Raw genomic sequence first — 24192 nt, forward strand, 5'->3', positions numbered from 1 at the left:
AAATTCTGCGACTTATTGCGAAAATTTTAATAATTTTTTACTTTTGAGAATGCGAATTTTTTTTCGTCGATCTTACAAATTTCAATAGTTCTAACGGTTTATATTTTAATGATGGAATATCATGAAAATTTGCCTTGACATCAATGCTATATTTCATATCATAGTTGTGTTTGTGTGTATATGCGCCAACGCTGAAAAGTTGACATATCTTATTAGTTACGGGCAGAGTTGGATTTATCGCATGATTTGTTCATCGAAGCAAAATGAGAAAATGCGCAAAAGGACGTGAAATATTCTAATATGCGCACACAGATCTCAATTAAGTAAATGTTCCAAACGAACGCAGCAAATGGTAAATGATGCAAGTTGAATTTGTATGACGTATAGGTTAGTTGTTCGATCGAGGAATGATTGTTCCATTATGCCGGTTTGTTTTTTTACATACAAGGAGCGTATAGATAAAGAAGTAAAAGTTTGTAAATTAATCCTTATAAGTTATAATAAAGATAATCATTATCAGGCAAATTAGTATTAATTTTCTCAATTTCTATTTTCATGATGAGGAAATTTTCATGAAAAACGTTATTTTTTTACAAAACTTGTTTGTTAGTTAATAATTTATAACAAAGTCATTGATTAATTATAGAAAGCAGCAGAGAAAACGGTACAAACAAAGAAACACTTAGACACGACACATGACAAAAATAATGAATAAGGAAATGCCATTGAGTGTGGAATGGATGCCACAAAACGTGTATATGAACAATTCTCTGGATCACTTGCTGCCAGGAGATAGAAATCAGGACTACTTGATCATAAAACCGGAAGCAGAATTCTTTCAAAGCACTCTTAATTCACAGTCTGAGCAAGACAAAGTTGTGCCTCTACAAGTGCCTCTCTCACCTAAAGAGGACAAGGAAATCAAAGAACAAAGCAGCTGTTCAGATGTATTGGCAGTAAGTTTTGATCTTTCATTCTATCCTTGCAGCAAAAAGTTAGGAAATGCAGCAAGGGTACTCAGAGATTACATGTTTAATTTGACCCAGCTATTTTATTTGGGTCTATTTATTTTAGTTTAGAATAATTCTAATAATAAATTGTATTTTTTAATAATTTACCTAAAACTTTTCTGTAACATTTAATGATTTTGTCTGCTAATATAAGATTTTGTCTTTGTCAAATATTTTATTTTTTAAAGCTTTTTTATTATATTGATTCAAACAATATAATAGTATAAGGTAATTAAAATAACTAATTTTTAATCTATTTAACAACTGTTTTTTTTCACATTTTTTGTTCAAAATTAAGCAATTTTTAAATAAAAGATAATAAATTTGAATAGAAAGCAGGATTAAGAATATATTTGTTATTTTATTATTACTGATTAGATGTGTATGCGTAATATAATATATTCATATATATAATTAAAATTATTCCGTATATTTGTCTTTAGCCCTGTCGAACGGATTCTTTAGATCAGAGACTACCCATAACATCGATTGACGTTTCGAAAAAATTATATAACAAAGGTCGCATCGATGTAATAGAGATGGCAGTAGACCCAGCGGTCAGTTATAAATATTTTTTCGTTTATGAAGATCAGTTTTCCAAGTTTGTTGTACTAAAGGCTCTCCATAGCAACACGGCCAAAGAGATCGCGGCAAATCTATTAGATGTATTAGGAATCATAGGGGTACCGCGAGTGCTACAGAGCGGCAATGGACGTAAGTTTGCTGAGCAAGTTGTATATGAGCTACGTTTGCTGTGGCGCGATTTGTTCATACTGCACGGGGACGTGTCTAAGTGCGAAGTTAGCTGCAGGGATTTTAAAAGCTTGCTTGAATCCTGGATGAGAATGAATCCAACTAGGACCTGGAGCGAAGGGCTGAACTTCATACAGATCGTTCATAACTCGACGTACCGCTGTCAAAACGGCAAAGTTCCATATGACATATTGTTCACGCAAAACGCATATGAGAATTTTCAAGGTGTAGAAAAGGATAGGGGCAGTTTAAGGACGGAAGAAGAATTGATTGAATATTTGTCGAATAAGAAGGACGCAGATGTGGCTACGGTGACAGAAGACACGCAGAATACATCGAATAGTACTAATGTAATAATGCAATATAATATACAATGTTGTATCTCGATATTAGAAACGTGACATAATGATTGAAATTATTCTATTTCGAATGTTTCAGCAGCGCGAAGAAAATGAAAATGTACGAGATACACAGAGTGAAAACGCATTTTTGAAAGCCAATGATGTAAATATCTTTAGTTACGCCCATGTGAAGAATGAATCTCCGGCGAATAACGCATGCAGAACGGATTCCACTTCTACAGATGAAATAGACGTGAAGAATGAATCAAAAATCAACGAAGATACTCAATCCCTCAAATGCAAGTACTGCCAAAAGCAATATATGAAAATAGGGCATTTGAAAAATCACATGAGAACTCACAATGTGAAACAGGTTCTCCACTGTAAGCTGTGCAATAAAACATTTAGCGTTCCGAGATTATACGCAAAGCATGTGAAGCAATCGCATGGACAGGATAAATCAATCGATGACGAAAAAGAGACACCAGTCAGTAGAAATACGAGAAACAATACCAACGCATTAACGGTAATATCTAACAAAGAAAAGTCTGTAATCCAAACAACGCACGAAACATTGGATTCCGAGACGGTGAACGAAGACTGTGATTTCTCGTTGAATACGAAAGAATCCTCTAGCAAGAGCAGTAAGAGCTCCAGTCACAGTAGACGGAAGCTGTCTGCGGAGAGCCGCGTGTCGAAGATTTTACAGTGCACGTATTGCAAGCAAAAATTCAGCTTCCCGAGCGTGCTGGAGAGACATATGCGATCGCACACGAACGAACGACCGTACGTTTGCGAGGTGTGTAACAAGAGCTTCAAGCAGCTGGGCCATCTCAGTCAGCACTCACTGACCCATCACGATTATCGCTCGTTCCAATGCACGGTATGCGGTATAAAGTTTGATTCGTTAGATTTGCTGAAGCAACATGCGAACTCGCATAAAGGTGACGCGACATCGACGACGACATCCAAGATACGCGACGTATATCGTCTGTTCGAGTGCGATAGCTGCAAGAAAGTATTCACGACGAAGAGCGTGTTGGAGCGGCACATATTCACGCACACACAGGAACGTCAGTACGACTGTAAGGTATGTGGCAAGCGGTTCAAGCAGGCCGGTCACGTAAAGTCGCACATGCTAGTGCACACGGGCGAGCGTCGCTTTCAGTGCACCGTGTGCTCGAAACGCTTCAGTCTATCCAACTCATTGAAGAAGCACATGTACGTGCACAATGGCGAGAAGCCATATCAGTGTGACGTGTGCGGTGCGCGTTTTCTCGAGAAGCGCAATCTCAACGGCCACCTGCTGACGCACACCAACGAACGTCCGTACTGTTGTAAGATCTGTGGTAAACGGTACACCCTGGCGGACACTCTGCGCCGTCACGTTAGCGCCGCGCACGAAGATGGTCGTACGTATCAGTGCGAGATCTGTGCCAAGATGTTCAAGCAACTGGCACATCTATCGGTGCACAAGAAAGTGCACAACGACGAACGACCGTTCCAATGTCATCTGTGCGAAAAAAACTTCAAGCATAAGAATGTGCTCAAATCGCACCTGGCGATCCACGCGAACGTACGACCGTTCGAGTGCGATGTGTGCAAAGCAACGTTCGTCAGGAAGACAAATCTGCAGACGCATATCTCATCCGCGCACATGAACGAGCGTCCCTATACTTGCACTATCTGCGGCAAACGCTTCAAGCAGATTAGTCATCTGAACGGCCACGTGGTCGTGCACAGCAATCTGATGCCCTATAAGTGTGATTACTGCGACCGTCGGTGTAATCGACTCGACAATCTAAAGAAGCATATGCGCCTCCATATGAAGAATAAGGAGTGTGAAAGTACTTTGGCGAATTAATATCTTGTCTGAGAGTCTCAAACAGAATACTAGAAATAATAGAAAAAGGTATTGACAAGTTAGCAATCAGCACAAAGACTTTACCGTTCCAGATTCTTTTAACTCTGGAATGCTACTTGTGTGTTTCTTACATTAATATTACTTTGGATGAGAATTAAGAATTTTTTAAATAGCTTTACATAAATATTCAACATCTTGCAACCTTTATAATGGAAGTAAACACTATTTTGGTATAAAAATCTCAAATGTTATTTTAAGTTAACAAAATTTTAATAAAAACTGTATTGAACTTGAATTAATGCTTGGGTAAAAATTTACTTGCAGTAGCAATCTGGAGTTAACACAGAATTGGATCTGTATTTTCTGAAATGAATACTATTTATAGATACTAATCTTAAAATAAAACATTGTTGGATGTATAACTGTTTTAAGTTTTGCCAAATTATCGTATAAATTTCTAATGAAAAGATTTAAACAGTGAGTAATTGAATGATAATAACAAGGAATATTGCTGCAGATAAATACAAGAATTCTGTACATAATACTTTGTTATTATCATTTGTTTGTTGCTTCTAATTTGATTAAGATATTATGAAAGATATTTATAATTTATATTTTATTTCAATTATATGTAATTATTATTGCAATTTTTTATGTATAGTATAAGTACTTTAACTATAATGTTTTTTAGCATTTTTTTTTGTGTCGCGCAATATGTAAGTATAAAATTTTTTTCTTTAGGGTTTACAGAATGACTGTTCGATTCATAGTGATATAAGCTTTCAAATTTTATATTTATATGTAGATATAAAATGTCTGATCAAAACATTGGCGTACATATGTACTACACATAAGTGATCATAAAGTAGACTTTTTTATATAATGTATGTACTTAAAGCAGGCAGACAAATGTTTGACAAATAATTATTATGTCATCTTTTTTTTTTTAAATAAGTCATGACTTACATTATTCTATCATTAGATTATAGAAACATTTGTGCAAAGGAAATACTTTAAGTCAATTGTATTTTGCCACGCAATATATATAAATACTTATTGCTCAATAAATTACTTTAAAATGCCAAAATTAAAAAATTTTGACCTAACATTGAAAAAAATTATATTTTTTTTCCAAATACTTTTTTTTAATACTCCACTCTCTTACTTTTTCTCATTATTCTAATGCTTTTACTTTTTTTTTATAATACTCTTAACAATTCTAAAACGTTTGCAATTTTGACAATAATAATGACAATAATAAATATTTAGATAAGATATATATGTTCTTTGATAAGATGTCTTATCGAAGGAAAATTGAAAATGTTTCAAGGCAAGACGATCAATGAATGTTACGTATGCAGATTCGCGGTCAATTGTGTAGCTTTTGCGTTTTCAACGTTTAATCAGTGTTGTTAGACGGGCCCGGTTTTTCACGCATGCGCGTCAAATGAGGCTTCAGTAAAGTAGATCTTAGTGACAGAAAGGAGATCTTTGGTAACCCATACCAATTTTGGAATTCTGCAAACTGACGTTTTTTGATTGCTTCTTTTGTTTCTGAATTTTATAAATCTATAGATTTAAAATAAATAGATTAGTTCGCGTTGCTTGAAATCTTTAAAAATTCTTGTACTTAAAATAAAATAAATATACATTTAAGCAAATAAAAAAGATATATAGGAGAGATATATAGAAGAGGGAGACAACAAAGATATTCAATGCGAAAAAAAAAATATTGAGTGAAAGCAACGTGAACAAATCGATGTATATTTACCTTACCCTATCCTAATCATATGACGAGCCCGCAACGTGCCCCTTTCTCGGTACACCAGTTACAGCGCTGACTGTAGCCATGCATGCGCAAAAAACCGGGCCCGTCTAACAACACTGCGTTTAATCCGCGAGGCGGCAACGAGTTACGAGAGGGGTAAAGTCACTAGGGCTCAAATTCATAGGGTGTATTCCGAAAGTTCTATTGAAAATAGTTTTTTTAATCATAAAGTTGGTAGCACTGTAACTAACTACGTTGTATGCCGTCAGAGAGGAATCTGAGAACGGCCACGGCGGCCTTTTTCCTATAATGCTTCGAAACTCCCGTACACTAGTGACGCACATCTATTCTGGTCAGAGTAGGAACTACGTGTCACATCCATTTTGCAACCCGCCGTTAAAAACAGTGTGGATGTTAGCACGGACAACAACCCACATCCATCTCTCGAGAAATGGATGTAGGTTGTTGTCCGTGCTAACATCCATTTTGCTGCAAATAAAATCTGACGCGTATCGCGTATGTTGCATCCAGAACAGGGGTCGAGAATGTGCACAAATGATTAATTACGTCTACTTTCGCGTAATTTTTTATTTATTATAGTCTGAATTATTTACATTAACATTGATATTAATACATATCAATACATTTATGCCCATATTTTGCACAATCATATTTTTACTTAAAAAAGATGTTTAATAGTAACAGAGAGAATTTGGTTCTTTAATAAAGAAACATTCATTTTACGCAGTAATTAAAAAATAATAGTAATTAACATCGCATCATATGATGAAGAAGAAATAAATGTCTTTCCACGAATAAATATACCATCTTTATATTTTTACATAATTCTTTATTATTTAAATGTCTTCAAATTATGCTTTTGAAAAAATTAGCTTTTTTAATTTTTTTAAATCTTGACGCAACTCTCTCTCTCTCTCACTCTTTCTCTCTTTTTCTTTTAACGTGATTGTCCTTTAATTGTTTAGGCCTTCAGTTAGAGAGAGAAAGCATCGCGGTGATAGACATGAAGCAAGCGGCGATGTTACCTCTATGGATACCCTCCTCTTCACTCCCCTCTCGATCCGTCACGTTTTCCCTGCTATGTTTAGGCCGTAAAATTCAGAAAGAGGATTTCGGGCGATTTCTGCGCAGGGACGTAGAGAGACTAGAAAGCGCCCACTATTTTTTTATTATGTTACAATGGCATATACGAGGTGTGTTCAAAAAGTATCGCGAATTTTGAATTTTCGCGGGTTACGTATATTCGAATTTCGATCTTTTTGTGGCGTTATGTTGGTACTCATGTCTCTCACTTATGCCGACAAGCTCGGCCATGTTGAATGTTCATTTAATTGTTGATAGCTGCTTTGCTTGTACGTGTTTTGGATCGTCTTCGATTTTTACCTATTCAAAAAAATGGATCAAAGAACCTGTATCAAATTTTGTGTGAAAAACGAAATTAAGTGCGCGGATGCATTCCGAATGTTGACTGTGGCATACGGAGAAGCTACCTTGGACCGAAGCAACGTTTATCGGTGGTACAAAATGTTCTCAGAAGGCCGAGAAGATGTGAACGACGAAGAGCGTGCCGGACGCCCGAGCACTTCAACAACAAGGGTATTGCCATCGTCGAATCCCGTAGAATAAGTATTGCCTGAGACTAAACAGTACGATTGGCTCGCCATCGATTTTACAATCATTGGGCCACGAGACGGCACCAGCGAAATTCGTACCAAAACGCCCTGCTCACACATCGTTGCTGTGCGCAGACTTTTGGGCAAAAACAAACTAATGATGCGCATCACCGATCCCCAGATTGACCTGTGACTTTTCTTGTTCCCGTAAACTGAAGAAGGCCCATGAAAGACGACTTAGGCTACCTGCGAGATAAAACTGAATCCGAAGGAGGCACTGACAAGGAAAAAAACATGATTTTGAAGTGCATATCGAAAATGAAAAAACCGTGGCAGACTCCAGTGTTAATTACTCAGGAGATGTACTTGAAGGGGACAAAATAGATATCATGCAATAAATAAATAATGTGAAAAATCCACAAAATTCGAGGACTTGTGAACACCACCCGTATATCAGACCAAAATTTGAGAAAAATTTCTTGCGAATTCTCCAATATTTGTGTTCGAAGCCCCGAGACTTAAACTTTGCATCGATGGATCGAACGCCAAAGGACAACAACGAAAGACTCATATCAGACCAAAAGTTTGAGACAAAAAACGTTTTTTCGAATTTCTCTCAATATCGCTTGCGATAGACCCCCAGGAAGATCAACTTATCATATGCGATCGAATCGCTAAAGGAAAAACCAAAGACTATATAGACAAAATTTGAGAAAAAGATTAATTGCGAAATCCCAAATCTCGGTCGAAGCCCCCGAAGCAGTGATAACTTTCTCAAGATGATCGATCGTAAAAGAAAAACAAAGGCTACTCAGACAAAGAATTAAAAGAAAACTCTTTGCGAATTCGTCCCAATATATGCTGTGTCATACCCGCAGAAGAGTCACACTTTATCGGATGGATCGAAATCGCTAAAGTAAAAACGAAAAGATTATTAATCAGTCCAACAGTGAAATATTTGAGAAAATCTTTTTTGCAATTCTCAAATATCCGAGTCTATACCCTCAAAGAGTTAAACTTTTATCATGAGAATCCGCAATCGCTAAAGGAAATCGAAAGAATATACGACACAAAATTTTTGAGTAAAATTTTTCGAATTCCCCACATATCTTCGTTCGATATAACCGAGAAGATCTAGACTTAATCCTAGGATCCAATCGCAAAGGAAAGAACAAAGGAATCAGCTCAAAATTCGAAATTTTGAGTAAAATCGTGAATTTTCCGAATATCTTTCATATCTCGTGTCGCGTGATCAGGCCCACAGAAGAAAGCCGTAAGCATACTCGAATTCTGAACTGAAAAAGAAAACTTATATCATCCATACGAAATTTGAGTAAAATTTGCGAATTCTCCAATATCTCCTGTCTAATCCGCCCAGAAGGTTCACAACTTAACATAGGGACAACGCTAAAGTAGAGAGGAAAAAGAGGTATGCAGTCAAAAGGCGAAATTTTGAGAAAAGGTTTGTTTTCCGCAATCTGTCAATATCTAAGGTCGATAAGCCACAAAGATATATGCCTTTACATGAGTATCGAACTTCTGAACTGAAAAGAAAGACTTATATCAGGTCAACATTTTCGAAAATTTTGAGAAAACATTTTTTGTCAATTCTCCAATGATCATCTGTTCAAATAGCCCCGAGAAAGTTCTAACTTTACATAAGGAGACGAAATCGCTAAAGCGAAAGACGAAAGATATACTCACAAAGTAGAATATTGAGTAAATTGTTTTTTTTCCGGAGTCTCAATAATCTCTGTTTTGCGGAACGGCCCGGAAAAGAGATATACTTACAGAAGTAGCGAATTCGAACTAGAAAAAGGAAAGACTATATCACAAATCTCGAAATTTGAGTAAAAATTTTGGTGCGAATTCCTCCAATATCCTCTCTGTCCGCATATCCCCGAAAAATCAACTTTATCATTAAGTGGATCAATCGCCTGAAGTGAAAGACAAAGAGTATACAGTCAAGTGAAATCTTTGAGTAAAATGGTTTGTTCCGTGCTTCAATCCTGTGTGATTACCCCCTCAAGAAGAATAAATCCTTCTAAATCATAGAATGATCGAATCTCCTGAACTGAAAAAGCAAGACTTAAAGTCCAAATTCGAAATTTGAGTTAAAATTTTGTGCAATTTCCACAAATAGTCTGTGTGTGAAGCCCGAAAGAGTTCTAACTTATAAAATGATCGCAATCGTAAAGGAAAACGAACGGATATATCTTATCAAAGTCAAATTTGAGTAACAATTCTTTTTTACGAATTCCATATCAATATCTCTTTCTGATAGCCCACGAGAAATATATACCTAATCATGAGTAGAATTTCTGACTAAAAAGAAAAGACTATAGCAATCAAGATTTCGAAAATGGAGTAAATTATTTTGCAATTTTACTCAAAATACGCGTGTTCGATAGCCCCCGAAGAAGTTAACATTCCTAGATCGACGAACGGTAAAATGAAAAACGAAAGACATTATATGACAAAGTTCGAATTGGAGTAAAATTGGTTTTTTCCGCGAGTTCTCAATATCCTGTGTCGATAGCCCACCACGAAACTATATAACCTTTTATCATGATGATCGAATCCCCTGAACATGAAAAAAGGGAAGACTTATATCAGTCAATTCGAAATTTAGTAAAATTCTCTTGGCGAATTCCCAATAACCTCTCTGATATCCCGCAGAAGAGTTCTAACTTTATCATCAGAGTGGCATCCAACGCCTAAAGTGAAGAGAATGACAAGAAGTATATTCACGAACAGATCTGAAATTCTGAGAAAATCGTTTTATTTCCGAATTCTTCAATACTATGTTCTGATAGCCACAGAAATATATACTTTATCATGAGTATCGAATTTCTGAACTGAAAAGAAAGACTTAATCATCAAATTCGAAAATTTTTAGTAAAAGTGCTGTGCGAATTTATCTCCAAATATCTATTTCGATAGCCCCGAGAAGAGTTCTAACTTTATCATAATGACGAATGCTAAATGCGAACACGAAAGATATCTCAATCCAAAGTTCGAAATGATTGAGTTAAAGATTGGTTTTCGAATCTCAATATCTCGTGTTCTGCTGCCACCAAAAGAGAATATAGTTTATAATGAGATCGAATTTCGAAACTGAACAAAGGAAAGACTTATATCAGTCAATTTCGAATTGAAGTAAATAGTTCTTATTGTGCGAATGTGCCCAATATCCTCGTCTGAATATCCCCGAGAAAAGTTGATCTAACTTTTATCAATATGTGGATCCCAATGCTACAAGTGAAAGACGAAAGAGTTATCAGTCAAAGTTCGGAAATTGAGTAAAAGTTTTTCCGAATTATACTCAATATCCTCGTGTTCTAACGCCTAAGAAGAAAATACGTTTATCAAGATGTATCGAATCGCTGAACTGAAAAAGAAAAGCTTATAGATCATTCAACATTCGAAATTTATAATAAGAATTTGTGCGAATATTCTCAAATATCTTTGTGTTCTGATAGCCCCGAGAAGAGTGCTCACTTTTATCAAGATGGATCGAATCGCTAAAGCGAAAGACGAAAGTGTTATATCAGTCAAAGTTCGAAATATTTTGAGTAATAATGTTGTTTTATCGAATTCTCAATCTCTGCGTCTGATAGCCCACAGAAATATAGTACCTTTTACCATGAATGTACGAATTTCTGAACTGAAAAGGAAAGCTGAATCAGTCAACAATTTCGAACATATTTGAGTAAAATATTTTTGCAATTTCTATAAATATCTCTGATGTCTGAAGCGCCTCAAGAAGAGTTCCAAATTACCATGAGAATCGAATCGCTAGAATGAAAAACGAAAGACTTATATCAGACAAGTCGAATATTTTGAGTAAAAATGGTCGGTAGTTTTACCCGAAATTTAGCTTCAATATCTCTGTGTCGGAAGCCCACAGAAGAAAAACCTTATCATGTATGTAATACGAATTCTGAAACTCGAAAAAGGAAAGACTTATACACTCAAATCTCGAAATTTGAGTAACATTCTTTTGGCGAATTTCTCCAATGATCCTGGTTCTGATAGACCCGAGAAGTTCTAACTTCAGAATGAGGAACCACGACGGCTACGCACGTTGTGACGACGTGATATCCACCGGGTCTGACAAGACGGTACGTATATGGCAAGTGACCGCTGTGGTCCTGGATTGAGCTGCATGCAGAGCGCGATCCGTGTGTCGTTCGATGATATGGAGTAAGTCGACGAGAGCTTTGGGCTTGTCGGACGACGATCACGAATCGCTAACAGGAAAAGACGAAGAGTTATATCAGTCAAAGTTCGAAATTTTGGTAAAATTAGTTTTTTTCCGAAGCTCAATCTCGCGTCTGATAGCCCACAGAAATATAACCTTTTTATCATGAGTAGCGAATTTCGAACTGAAAAAGGGAAGACTAATATCACAAATTTCGAATTTTTGAGTCAAATTCTTTGCGAATTTCTCCAATATATCTGTGTTATTATAGCCCCCAGAAGAGTTCTAACTTTTATCATAATAGATCGAATCGCTAAAGAGCAAGACAAAAGAGTTATATCAGTCAAAGTTCGAAATTTTTGAACGAAGGCGCTAATCATTTTTATCTATCGACAACTTCACTCATATCTGTACGCAGACCAGAAAATACCTACTTTTATAACCACAACTGAAAAAGGAAAGCACTAATCATCAAATATCGAAACTGATAAACATTTTTGTGCGAATTCTCCAATAGCTAAGGTTTCGAAGCCCCGAGAAAATTCTAAAAACTTTATACAATGGAGTGAATCGCTAAATCAAACAAAAGGATTATAGTCAAAAAAAATAGAGTAAAATGGGTTTTTTGTCCGAATTCTCTGTCCATGATATAACAAACAGAAGAGATATACTACACATACATATCATGAGATATACTGACTCGAAAGGAAGCAAATTCATATACAAACATTAACACTCGAAATATTTTTGAGTAAAAACCAACAATTTTGTTGTGCGAATTCTCCAATATCCTCGTTGATATAACCCAAAAACAAGAAATCTAAACTTTTATCAAGTGACTCCCAAAGAGATCAATAAGACAATATTAATAAATCAGAGAGAGTATCACTATATACTAATTCCAAGAGAATTCGTGGAAGAACCCACTAAAACAACAGTATTCTACGACACTAAAAGAAACGACTAAACAGTCCAAATTTCGAAATTAGTAAAAATAAAAGTGTCTGATAGCCCCCGAAAAGAGTTCTACTAACTTTATATAATGATCGAATCGCTAAAGGAAGACGAAAGAATATATCAGTCCAAAGTCGAAATTTTGCAGTAACAACTTCTTTTTTACGAACTTCTATCTCAATATCCTGTTATACTGATGAGGCCAACAGAAGAATGATACCTTTTATCAGAGGTTCCGAAGGTTCCGAAGCTGAAAAGGAAAGACTTATATCAGTCAAAGTTCGAAACTCATTGAGTAAAATTGTTTTCTGCCAATGATCTTCTCAAATACTTCTGGTTCGAGACTAGCACGCCCGGATGAGAGTTGATTAACTATCCATCCAGTGATGATCCGCAAGGAACGGTAAAGGGCATGAAAAAAACGAAGAGCTGTACTATTCGGCAGACACAGTTCGAAATTATCCGAGGAGGTATAAACGGAGGGTAGCGTGCCAAGCATATCTTCAAAATAACCACGTTCTGAAGCCCACAAGAAGATCAATCATACGCAGGTACGGCTGTACGCAGAGAAGATGGATACAGGGAAATCTGACAGCGAAAGCAGGAAGACGTGTAATCAGATCAAATTTATCGAGACATATTTTTGAAGTAAGCATCATATCTTGAGTTGCCGAAATGGAGCGCGAACTAAGTCCTCAGGACGTCGTGGATGAATGTCGCGCAGGACAAAGCATCTAAACTTTCATCAATAGCTCGATCCAAGTCACGCAAAATAGAGAAGAAGAGGAAGAAGTCAGAGGAGTCGAAGTCAAGACGCTCAAACTATTTTGAGACGAGGACAATGGAGGCGTACGTGTCTTAGCCGGAAAGTATCGCCCATCAATCGAGCGCGTGTTCCTGCATAGCGCAAGCAGAAGAATATAACCTATTTACATGAGAGTCGGGAATTGTTCGGCTGAACTGAAAAAGGAAACCTTATACAGTCAATTTCGAAATCTGTTTAGTAAAATTTTTGTGCGAATGTTCTCAATATCTAGTGTGCTATAGCCCCGAGAAGAGTTCAACTTTATGCATAATGGATCCGAACGCTAAATAGCGAACACGAAAGATTATAGGTATGCAAAAGTTCGAAAATATGAGTAAAATTGGTTTTTCCGAATTCCTCAATACTCTGTGTACTGAACCCCAAGAAGAGATATCTTATCATGACGTGTATCGAATTCTGAACATGGAAAAAGGAAAAGACTATATCAGTACCAATTCGAGAGATTTCTGCAGTAAAAATTTTTGTGCGAATTTCTCCAATAACTCTGTCGATACCCCGAGAAAGTTCTAACTTCCAAGAGGACCAATCGGTAAGTGAAGAATAAAGATAACTCAGAGTCAAAGTTCGAAATTTGTGAGAAAAATTTGAGTTTGTTCCCGATGTTTCAATAGTCATCTGTGTTACTGATAGACCCCAAACAGTAGACCTTTTTATCATGATGTATCGAATTTCTGAACTGAAAACGGAAAGACTTATATCAGTCAAATTTCGAAATTTTTGAGTAAAATTTTTGTCCGAATTTCTCCAATCTAGTGTTCTGATATGCCCGAGAAGAGTTCTAACTTTTATCATAAATGGATCGAATCGCTAAAGCGAAAGACGATAAGGTTATATCAGTCAAAGTTCGAAATTTTTTAGTAAAATTGTTTTTTTTCCGAATTTCTACAATATCTCTGTGTTCTGATAGCCCTGAGAAAAGCTATATGTTATCATGATGACGAAATTTGACTGAAAAGCGAAACTAACTATCAATATCTGCCGAATTTTTGAGTAAAATTTTTTTTGAGAATTTCTCCAATACCCGTCTGTTTCGATAGCCCCGAGAAGAGCTAACTTGTTACATAATGGATCGATCGCCTAAAGTGAAAAGACAGGAAAGAGGTTATATCAGGCCAAAGTTCGAAGATTCTTGTAGACAAATTGGTTTTTTCCCGAATTCTTCAAATACTATCTGTGTTCTGATAAGCCCCAAGCAAGAGATATAGAGGCCTATCATGAGTATCGGCGAATTCTAAATGAAAAAGGAAAAGACTTATAGTAGCAAATTTCGAAAATTTGAAGTACAAATTTTGATTGTTTTGCGATTTCCTCCAATATCTCTGTGTTCTGATAGCCCCCAGAGAACTTCAAAAAAATCGCTAAAGTGAAAGACGAAAGAGTTCAAAATATGGTTCAGTCAAAGTTCGAAAAATTTTGCAGTAAAATTAGTTTTTATTGGTAGAAATCACGGATGTGCTGAGGCCATGTTGGTTGAGGGCTAGGGGGCTGAGTCGGCCGGGTCAGCGATAGGGAGTGCAACACACAAACCAGACACAACACACACACACACCACACCACAGAAATAAAACGCTTAAGTAAAAAACAACTGCGCGAAAAATAGAAAAAAGTAAAAAAAAACACGATGCTCCAGGTCTAAAAACAAAAAAAAAAAAAAAAAAAAAAAAAGAGTAAAAAAAAAACAAAACACAAACCCGAATATCTATAATATCTCTGTATTACTGATAGCCACAACCCAAGACAATATAAAACAATATACACTGATGTAATCGATCTGACAGAAGAGAAGCCATATAATACATCAAATTTCCGAATAATATGAGTAAAAATGATATAGACGAATTTCTCAATATCCTCTCTGTTCTGAAATACCACCAGAGAAATTCTAAACTTTTACATACGTGGAATCAATCAGCTAAGTGAGAATGAAAAAGTTATAATTGAGTACAAAGTTCGAATTTGAAGAAAAATGGTTTTTTTCCCGAATTTCTTCAATATCTCGTGTGTTCTGATACCCCTAGGAAGAGATATATCTTTTATCATGATGTATCGAATCCCTGAACTGAAAAAGGAAAGACTTATATCCAGTCAAATTCCAATTTGTTGGAGTAAAAATTTTTGTGCGAATCTTCCCAATATCTTATGGTTCTGAAGCCCCCGAGAAGAGTTCCTAACTTATCATACAGAACGATCCGCTAAAGCGAAACAAACAAAGATTATAACCAGCCACTAGCTCAATCGAGATTGAGTAAAATAGAAATTATCCATTATAGCAATATAGAGAATGACACCCTAAGAAGAAAAAAATATATCAGTAAAATGAATCCTCAAATGAAAAAATCAAACACAACGAAGAAGGAAAAAAGAGACTTTTTCAGTTCAGAATGCGATACATTCAGATAGAAAGATATATCTCTTCTTAGGGTACAGACACAGAGATATTGGAGAAATTCGGAAAAAAACCAATTTTTACTCAAAAACGTCGAAAACTTTGACTGAAATATATCCTTTCGTGTTTCGCTTACAGCGATTCGATCCATTAGTGAAAAAAGGGTAGAACTCTTCTCGGGCTATCAAACAAAATAATAAAATATGAAAAGAAAATACGCAAAACAGAAAAAATAATAACAACAAAAAAAAATAACATCGAATTGACCTGAATTAAACAACACTTTTTACAAGACAGAAAAAATTCAAATACATCATAATAAAGGGTATATAGCTTACCGTGGAGCTATAAAGAACAAGAGATATGAAAAAATCGAAAAAAACCAAATTTTCTCAATTATACGAAAACTTTGAAAACGATATACCATATATATAACACCTACACACGGATTGATCGCACACTAATAAAATAAAAGTTAGAACGCTCCGGGATATCAAGAACAGAGAGATAATTTACTCAAAATTCTCGAAATTCGAACGACTAGGTAAGTCTTCCTTTTATTACAGTTACAGAAATTCGATACATCATGATAAAAGGTCATATATCTTATGTGGGCTATGCAGAACAACAGAGATATTGAAGAATCGGACAAAAAACTAAATTTTACAACAAAAATTACCGGAACATCAGCACTGATAATAAACTACTATCGAATCTTAACACATTTAGCGATAACAAAACATTATGCAAAGTTAAGAAAACTCTTCTCGAGAGCTAAAATCAGAACACAAGAAATAATTGGAGAAAAATTCCGCAAAAAATTTTTAAACTCAAAAAATTCGAAATTTGACTGATATAAGTCAATTTCACAACATTCACTCAGTATAAAGAGATACATCATGATAAAAATATATCTCTTCTTAGGGATCCAGAACACAGAGATATTGAAAGAAATTCGGAAAAAAAACAATGTTCTCAAAACAGTCGAATTTGACTGATATAACTCTTTCGTCTTTCGTGGATCCAATCGCTAAAGTGAAAGACGAACGAGTCATATCAGTCAAAGTTCGAAATTTTTGAGTAAAATTGGTTTTTTTCCGAATTTCTTCAATATCTCTTTGTTCTGATAGCCCACAGAAGATATATACCTTTTATCATGATGTATCGAATTTCTGAACTGAAAAAGGAAAGACTTATATCAGTCAAATTTCGAAATTTTTGAGTAAAATTTTTTGTGCGAATTTCTCCAATATCTCTGTGTTCTGATAGCCCCGAGAAGAGTTCTAACTTTATCATAATTGATCGAATCGCTAAAGTGAAAGACGAAAAGGTTATATCAAAGTTCGAAATTTTTGAGTAAAATTGGTTTTTTTCCGAATTTCTTCAATGTCTCTGTGTTCTAATAGCCCACAGAAGATATATACCTTTTATCATGATGTTTCGAATTTCTGAACTGAAAAAGGAAAGATTTATATCAGTCAAATTTTAAAATTTTTGAGTAAAATTTTTTTGCGAATTTCTCCAATATCTCTCTGTTCTGATATCCCCGAGAAGAGTTCTAACTTTTATCATAGTGGATCCAATCGCTAAAGTAAAAGACGAAAGAGTTATATCAGTCAAAGTTCGAAATTTTTGAGTAAAATTGGTTTTTTTCCGAATTTCTTCGATATCTCTGTGTTCTGATAGCCCACAGAAGATATATACCTTTTATCATGATGTATCGAATTTCTGAACTGAAAAAGGAAAGACTTATATCAGTCAAATTTCGAAATTTTTGAGTAAAATTTTTTGTGCGAATTTCTCCAACATCTCTCTGTTCTGATATCCCCGAGAAGAGTTCTAACTTTTATCATAGTGGATCCAATCGCTAAAGTGAAAGACGAAAGAGTTATATCAGTCAAAGTTCTAAATTTTTGAGAAAAATTGGTTTTTTTCCGAATTTCTTCAATATCTCTGTGTTCTGATAGCCCACAGAAGATATGTACCTTTTATCATGATGTATCACATTTCTGAACTGAAAAAGGAAAGACTTATATCAGACAAATTTCGAAATTTTTGAGTAAAATTTTTTTTGCGTTTTTCTCCAATATCTCTGTGTTCTGATAGCCCCGAGAAGAGTTCTAACTTTTATCATAATGGATCGAATCGCTAAAGTGAAAGACGAAAGAGTCATATCAGTCAAAGTTCGAAATTTTTGAGTAAAATTGGTTTTTTTCCGAATTTCATCAATATCTCTTTGTTCTGATAGCTCACAGAAGATATATACCTTTTATCATGATGTATCGAATTTCTGAACTGAAAAAGGAAAACTTATATCATTCATATTTCGAAATTTTTGAGTAAAATTTTTTGTGCGAATTTCTCCAATATCTCTTTGTTCTGATATCCCCGAGAAGAGTTCTAACTTTTATCATAATGGATCGAATCGCTAAAGTGAAAGACGAAAGAGTCATATCAGTCAAAGTTCGAAATTTTTGAGTAAAATTGGTTTTTTTCCGAATTTCTTCAATATCTCTTTGTTCTGATAGCCCACAGAAGATATATACCTTTTATCATGATGTATCGAATTTCTGAACTGAAAAAGGAAAGACTTATATCAGTCAAATTTCGAAATTTTTAAGTAAAATTTTTGTGCGAATTTCTCCAATATCTCTCTGTTCTGATATCCCCGAGAAGAGTTCTAACTTTTATCATAGTGGATCCAATCGCTAAAGTGAAAGACGAAAGAGTTATATCAGTCAAAGTTCTAAATTTTTGAGAAAAATTGGTTTTTTTCCGAATTTCTTCAATATTTCTGTGTTCTGATAGCCCACAGAAGATATGTACCTTTTATCATGATGTATCGAATTTCTGAACTGAAAAAGGAAAGACTTATATCAGTCAAATTTCGAAATTTTTGAGTAAAATTTTTTGTGCGAATTTCTCCAATATCTCTGTGTTCTGATAGCCCCGAGAAGAGTTCTAACTTTATCATAATTGATCGAATCGCTAAAGTTAAAGACGAAAAAGTTATATCAGTCAAAGTTCGAAATTTTTGAGTAAAATTGGTTTTTTTCCGAATTTCTTCAATGTCTCTGTGTTCTAATAGCCCACAGAAGATATATACCTTTTATCATGATGTTTGGAATTTCTGAACTGAAAAGGAAAGACCTATATCAGTCAAATTTTGAAATCTTTGAGTAAAATTTTTTTGCGAATTTCTCCAATATCTCTCTGTTCTGATATCCTCGAGAAGAGTTCTAACTTTTATCATAGTGGATCCAATCGCTAAAGTGAAAGACGAAAGATTTATATCAGTCAAAGTTCGAAATTTTTGAGTAAAATTGGTTTTTTTCCGAATTTCTTCGATATCTCTGTGTTCTGATAGCCCACAGAAGATATATACCTTTTATCATGATGTATCGAATTTCTGAACTGAAAAAGGAAAGACTTATATCAGTCAAATTTCGAAATTTTTGAGTAAAATTTTTTGTGCGAATTTCTCCAATATCTCTGTGTTCTGATAGCCCCGAGAAGAGTTCTAACTTTTATCATAATGGATCGAATCGCTAAAGTGAAAGACGAAAGAGTTATATCAGTCAAAGTTCGAAATTTTTGAGTAAAATTGGTTTTTTTCCGAATTTCTTCAATATCTCTGTGTTCTGATAGCCCACAGAAGATATATACCTTTTATCATGATGTATCGAATTTCTGAACTGAAAAAGGAAAGACTTATATCAATCAAATTTCGAAATTTTTGAGTAAAATTTTTTGTGCGAATTTCTCCAATATCTCTGTGTTCTGATAGCCCCGAGAAGAGTTCTAACTTTTATCATAATGGATCGAATCGCTAAAGTGAAAGACGAAAGAGTCATATCAGTCAAAGTTCGAAATTTTTGAGTAAAATTGGTTTTTTTCCGAATTTCTTCAATATCTCTTTGTTCTGATAGCCCACAGAAGATATATACCTTTTATCATGATGTATCGAATTTCTGAACTGAAAAAGGAAAGACTTATATCAGTCAAATTTCGAAATTTTTGAGTAAAATTTTTTGTGCGAATTTCTCCAATATCTCTGTGTTCTGATAGCCCCGAGAAGAGTTCTAACTTTATCATAATTGATCGAATCGCTAAAGTGAAAGACGAAAAAGTTATATCAGTCAAAGTTCGAAATTTTTGAGTAAAATTGGTTTTTTTCCGAATTTCTTCAATGTCTCTGTGTTCTAATAGCCCACAGAAGATAAATACCTTTTATCATGATGTATCGAATTTCTGAACTGAAAAAGGAAAGACTTATATCAGTCAAATTTCGAAATTTTTGAGTAAAATTTTTTGTGCGAATTTCTCCAATATCTCTGTGTTCTGATAGCCCCGAGAAGAGTTCTAACTTTTATCATAATGGATCGAATCGCTAAAGTGAAAGACGAAAGAGTCATATCAGTCAAAGTTCGAAATTTTTGAGTAAAATTGGTTTTTTTCCGAATTTCTTCAATATCTCTTTGTTCTGATAGCCCACAGAAGATATATACCTTTTATCATGATGTATCGAATTTCTGAACTGAAAAAGGAAAGACTTATATCAGTCAAATTTCGAAATTTTTGAGTAAAATTTTTTGTGCGAATTTCTCCAATATCTCTGTGTTCTGATAGCCCCGAGAAGAGTTCTAACTTTATCATAATTGATCGAATCGCTAAAGTGAAAGACGAAAAAGTTATATCAGTCAAAGTTCGAAATTTTTGAGTAAAATTGGTTTTTTTCCGAATTTCTTCAATGTCTCTGTGTTCTAATAGCCCACAGAAGATATATACCTTTTATCATGATGTATCGAATTTCTGAACTGAAAAAGGAAAGACTTATATCAGTCAAATTTCGAAATTTTTGAGTAAAATTTTTTTTGCGAATTTCTCCAATATCTGTCTGTTCTGATATCCCCGAGAAGAGTTCTAACTTTTATCATAGTGGATCCAATCGCTAAAGTGAAAGACGAAGGAGTTATATCAGTCAAAGTTCGAAATTTTTGAGTAAAATTGGTTTTTTTCCGAATTTCTTCAATATCTCTGTGTTCTGATAGCCCACAGAAGATATATACCTTTTATCATGATGTATCGAATTTCTGAACTGAAAAAGGAAAGACTTATATCAGTCAAATTTCGAAATTTTTGAGTAAAATTTTTGTGCGAATTTCTCCAATATCTCTCTGTTCTGACATCCCCGAGAAGAGTTCTAACTTTTATCATAGTGGATCCAATCGCTAAAGTGAAAGACGAAAGAGTTATATCAGTCAAAGTTCGAAATTTTTGAGTAAAATTGGTTTTTTTCTGAATTTCTTGTAAGTACAATATACGTACTAAATTAATTTAATTCGATGGTGTAAACGATGACGTATAGTCTGGTACGATACAAATCAAACAGACGTATCGTATCAAAATAGTACGCATTTTCAGCACACATGTAACGGTGTAAACATTTCCGTATTATGTAATAGGCGATTTAGGTTTTCTCAAGTTTTCTTCAGTTAATAGTTAATAATGTCTTCGTCTTGTGAGAATAAATCTGCGATAATTAATATAATGTGTAAAAAAAGACAAAATTGGAAAGAAGAGGAGACGCGTGTTTTTTTAGAATTATGCACGGAAAAACAAATATTATCAATAATGGGTGGAAAAAGACATAAACATGTTGAAATTTTCCGGCTACTTGTTTCAGAAATGGAACAAAGAGGTTAAAATAAAACTGCAGATCAGATAAAGCTAAAATTAAAAAATTTAAAACTTGCATACTTTAAATGCTAAAGAGATAATAATGTTAGTGGAGCTGCAACTAAACGTTGTCCATTCTACGAGGTGTGTTCAAAAAGTATCGCGAATTTTGAATTTTCGCGGGTTACGTATATTCGAATTTCGATCTTTTTGTTGCGTTATGTTGGTACTCATGTCTCTCACTTATGCCGACAAGCTCGGCCATTTTGAATGTTCACTTAATTGTTGACAGCTGCTTTGCTTGCACGTGTTTTGGATCGTCTTCGATTTTTACCTATTCAAAAAAATGGATCAAAGAACCTGTATCAAATTTTGTGTGAAAAACGAAATTAAGTGCATTCCGAATGTTGACTGTGGCATACGGAGAAGCTACCTTGGACCGAAGCAACGTTTATCGGTGGTACAAAATGTTCTCAGAAGGCCGAGAAGATGTGAACGACGAAGAGCGTGCCGGACGCCCGAGCACTTCAACAACAGACGAAAAAATTAATGAAGTGGAGAAAATGGTATTGGCCAATCGTCGAATCACCGTTAGAGAAGTTGCTGAGGACCTAAACATATCGATTGGCTCGTGCCATTCGATTTTTATTAATGATTTGGGCATGAGACGGGTCGCCGCGAAATTCGTACCAAACGCCCCTGCTCACACATCGTTGCTTGTGCGCGACTTTTTGGCCAAAAACAACACACTAATGATGCCGCAGCCACCGTATTCCCCAGATCTGGCCCCCTGTGACTTTTTCTTGTTCCCTAAACTGAAGAGGCCCATGAAAGGACGACGTTACGCTACGCTTGACGAGATAAAGACGGCATCGAAGGAGGAGCTGAACAAGATAAAAAAAAATGATTTTTTGAAGTGCTTCGAAGATTGGAAAAACCGTTGGCACAAGTGTATAATATCTCATGGGGATTACTTTGAAGGGGACAAAATAGATATTCATGAATAAATAAATAATTTTTGAAAAAACACAAAATTCGCGATACTTTTTGTCCATTCTATGATGAAATGGAAATATTATATGGCTGCACACCAAATATAGCAACAAGCTCATGTCATTCAGGAATCGGTAATTGCATTCCATAATTGCATTCTTTCCATCATTGCCATCCAATGGGATGGCCTACTTTTCATCTTTTCCATCATTGTCATTATTGCCATCGTTGCCATCATTGTCATCCCATTTTCATCATTGCCATTATTATTACTCCATTGTTGCCACTACCGACATTGCCACCATTTTTATTATTGCCATCATTGCCATCTTTTTGATAACATTTCATCATTTCTGTTTAAGTTTTTCGCAAAATATTGACCAAAATTGGACTATCTCTTACCGTTTGGCCGCTAGAGATTAATATAGATGTCAGAAGAGTTGTTTCCAAGTTTTTTGTTAATTTTGAAGAAATTTAACATTTTTGGTCAAGTTTTTGTCAAAAAGTTGGACTTTTTCTCACCGTTTGTCCGCTGAGATTAATCCCAAGCAGAACAGTAAGTCAAAGTGACATCAAATCGTAATTGATCAAAAAGTGACTTAAGAGGATGCTAAAGTAACAGAAGAACTTCCTCGACGTCGGTCCTACAGATCACTGTAGATTATTTTTCGAGCAAGACCAGGCTATTGCTCTTTGTCCATTGCATAGATCTGTCTTTGTTTTTTGATTATTTCGCCATCTGCGAAAAGTCCTATCAACTACTGTTGGGCTCCATATTGCTCTGTTTATGACAGTTCAGCTTCGCTGAGCGAAATATGCGCGTGGTAAAAGCACATTAGCGTATCTTTTTTGTTAGGCGTTCAATCGTAACTTTGCAAGGTCAGTGTTATTCGTGCATGTTTTCTGAAGGGTGCTCTACTATCATTTTGTACGCACGAGCTACACAACTTCTGTATTAAGGTAAAGTTAACCTCAGGTGACGGCTATACGAGTGAATTTTTAATGATTTATTAAATTTTTGTTCGATTTTCTTATAAAATTGACCTGAGCACCCTTTCTTTTTACGCGTATTTCAATTCTAAAAAAAGTTTTTGTGATTCTGTAAAGCCAATCCAAAAATATTTAATGCACTGTAAATGTCGGTAATTCGTGGTACTTTAGCATCCTCTTAATGATCATTTTGATATCATTTTGATGTAGTGATGACTCACTGTTCTGCTTGGGATATAGATGTCAGAAGTCAGTTTTTTTCCTATTTTTTTGTTAACTTTGCGGAAATTCATCATTTTTGTTCAAGTTTTTTGCAAAAAATTGACCAAAATTGGACTATGTCAGAAGTGAATTTTTTCCAAGTTTTTTTTAATTTTGCAGAAATTTATTGGACTATTTCCTTACCATTAACAGCAATCCCATTATTGTCATCATTTCCATCATTATCACTAATGCCACTATTGCCATTATTCCTACTATTGCCATCATTTCCATCATTGCCATTTCCATTGCCGTCATTGTCACCATAGCATTCATTACATCATATCCATCCCATTGCCATTACATTTCCATTATTTCCACAATTCCCATCATTGCCAGCAGTCCCATTATTGCCATCATTGCATTCATTTCAATATTGCCATTCCATTGCCATCATTTTCATCATTGCATTTATTCCATTACTGTCATTGTCACAAATACTACCATTTCCGCCACTGCTATCATTGCCACCATTTTTATTATTGCCATCATTGCCATTTTTTTGATAACATTTCCATGCATTTGATAA

At 35.0% G+C, this 24192-nt stretch overlaps 1 protein-coding gene across 3 annotated transcripts; it reads left to right on the forward strand.

The window, feature by feature from the left end:
- The first annotated feature begins 129 nt into the window (after positions 1–129).
- On the forward strand, positions 130–5063 carry LOC105195880 (zinc finger protein 493). 3 transcript variants are annotated; one of them, XM_026130466.2, is made up of 4 exons: positions 130–387; positions 647–956; positions 1454–2113; positions 2202–5063. In XM_026130466.2, the coding sequence occupies exons 2-4, from the start codon at positions 696–698 to the stop codon at positions 3966–3968; spliced, it is 2688 nt and encodes an 895-aa protein (XP_025986251.1). In that variant the 5' UTR covers positions 130–387; positions 647–695; the 3' UTR covers positions 3969–5063. The 3 variants fall into 3 exon arrangements, with proteins under 3 accessions (XP_025986251.1, XP_011159805.1, XP_025986252.1); XM_011161503.3 differs by having other exon boundaries at positions 130–352; XM_026130467.2 differs by having other exon boundaries at positions 130–352; positions 2205–5063.
- Positions 5064–24192: the final 19129 nt, after the last annotated feature.

The sequence above is a fragment of the Solenopsis invicta genome, chromosome 7, assembly GCF_016802725.1.
Source record: "Solenopsis invicta isolate M01_SB chromosome 7, UNIL_Sinv_3.0, whole genome shotgun sequence".
Classification (NCBI taxonomy): Eukaryota; Metazoa; Arthropoda; class Insecta; order Hymenoptera; family Formicidae; genus Solenopsis; species Solenopsis invicta.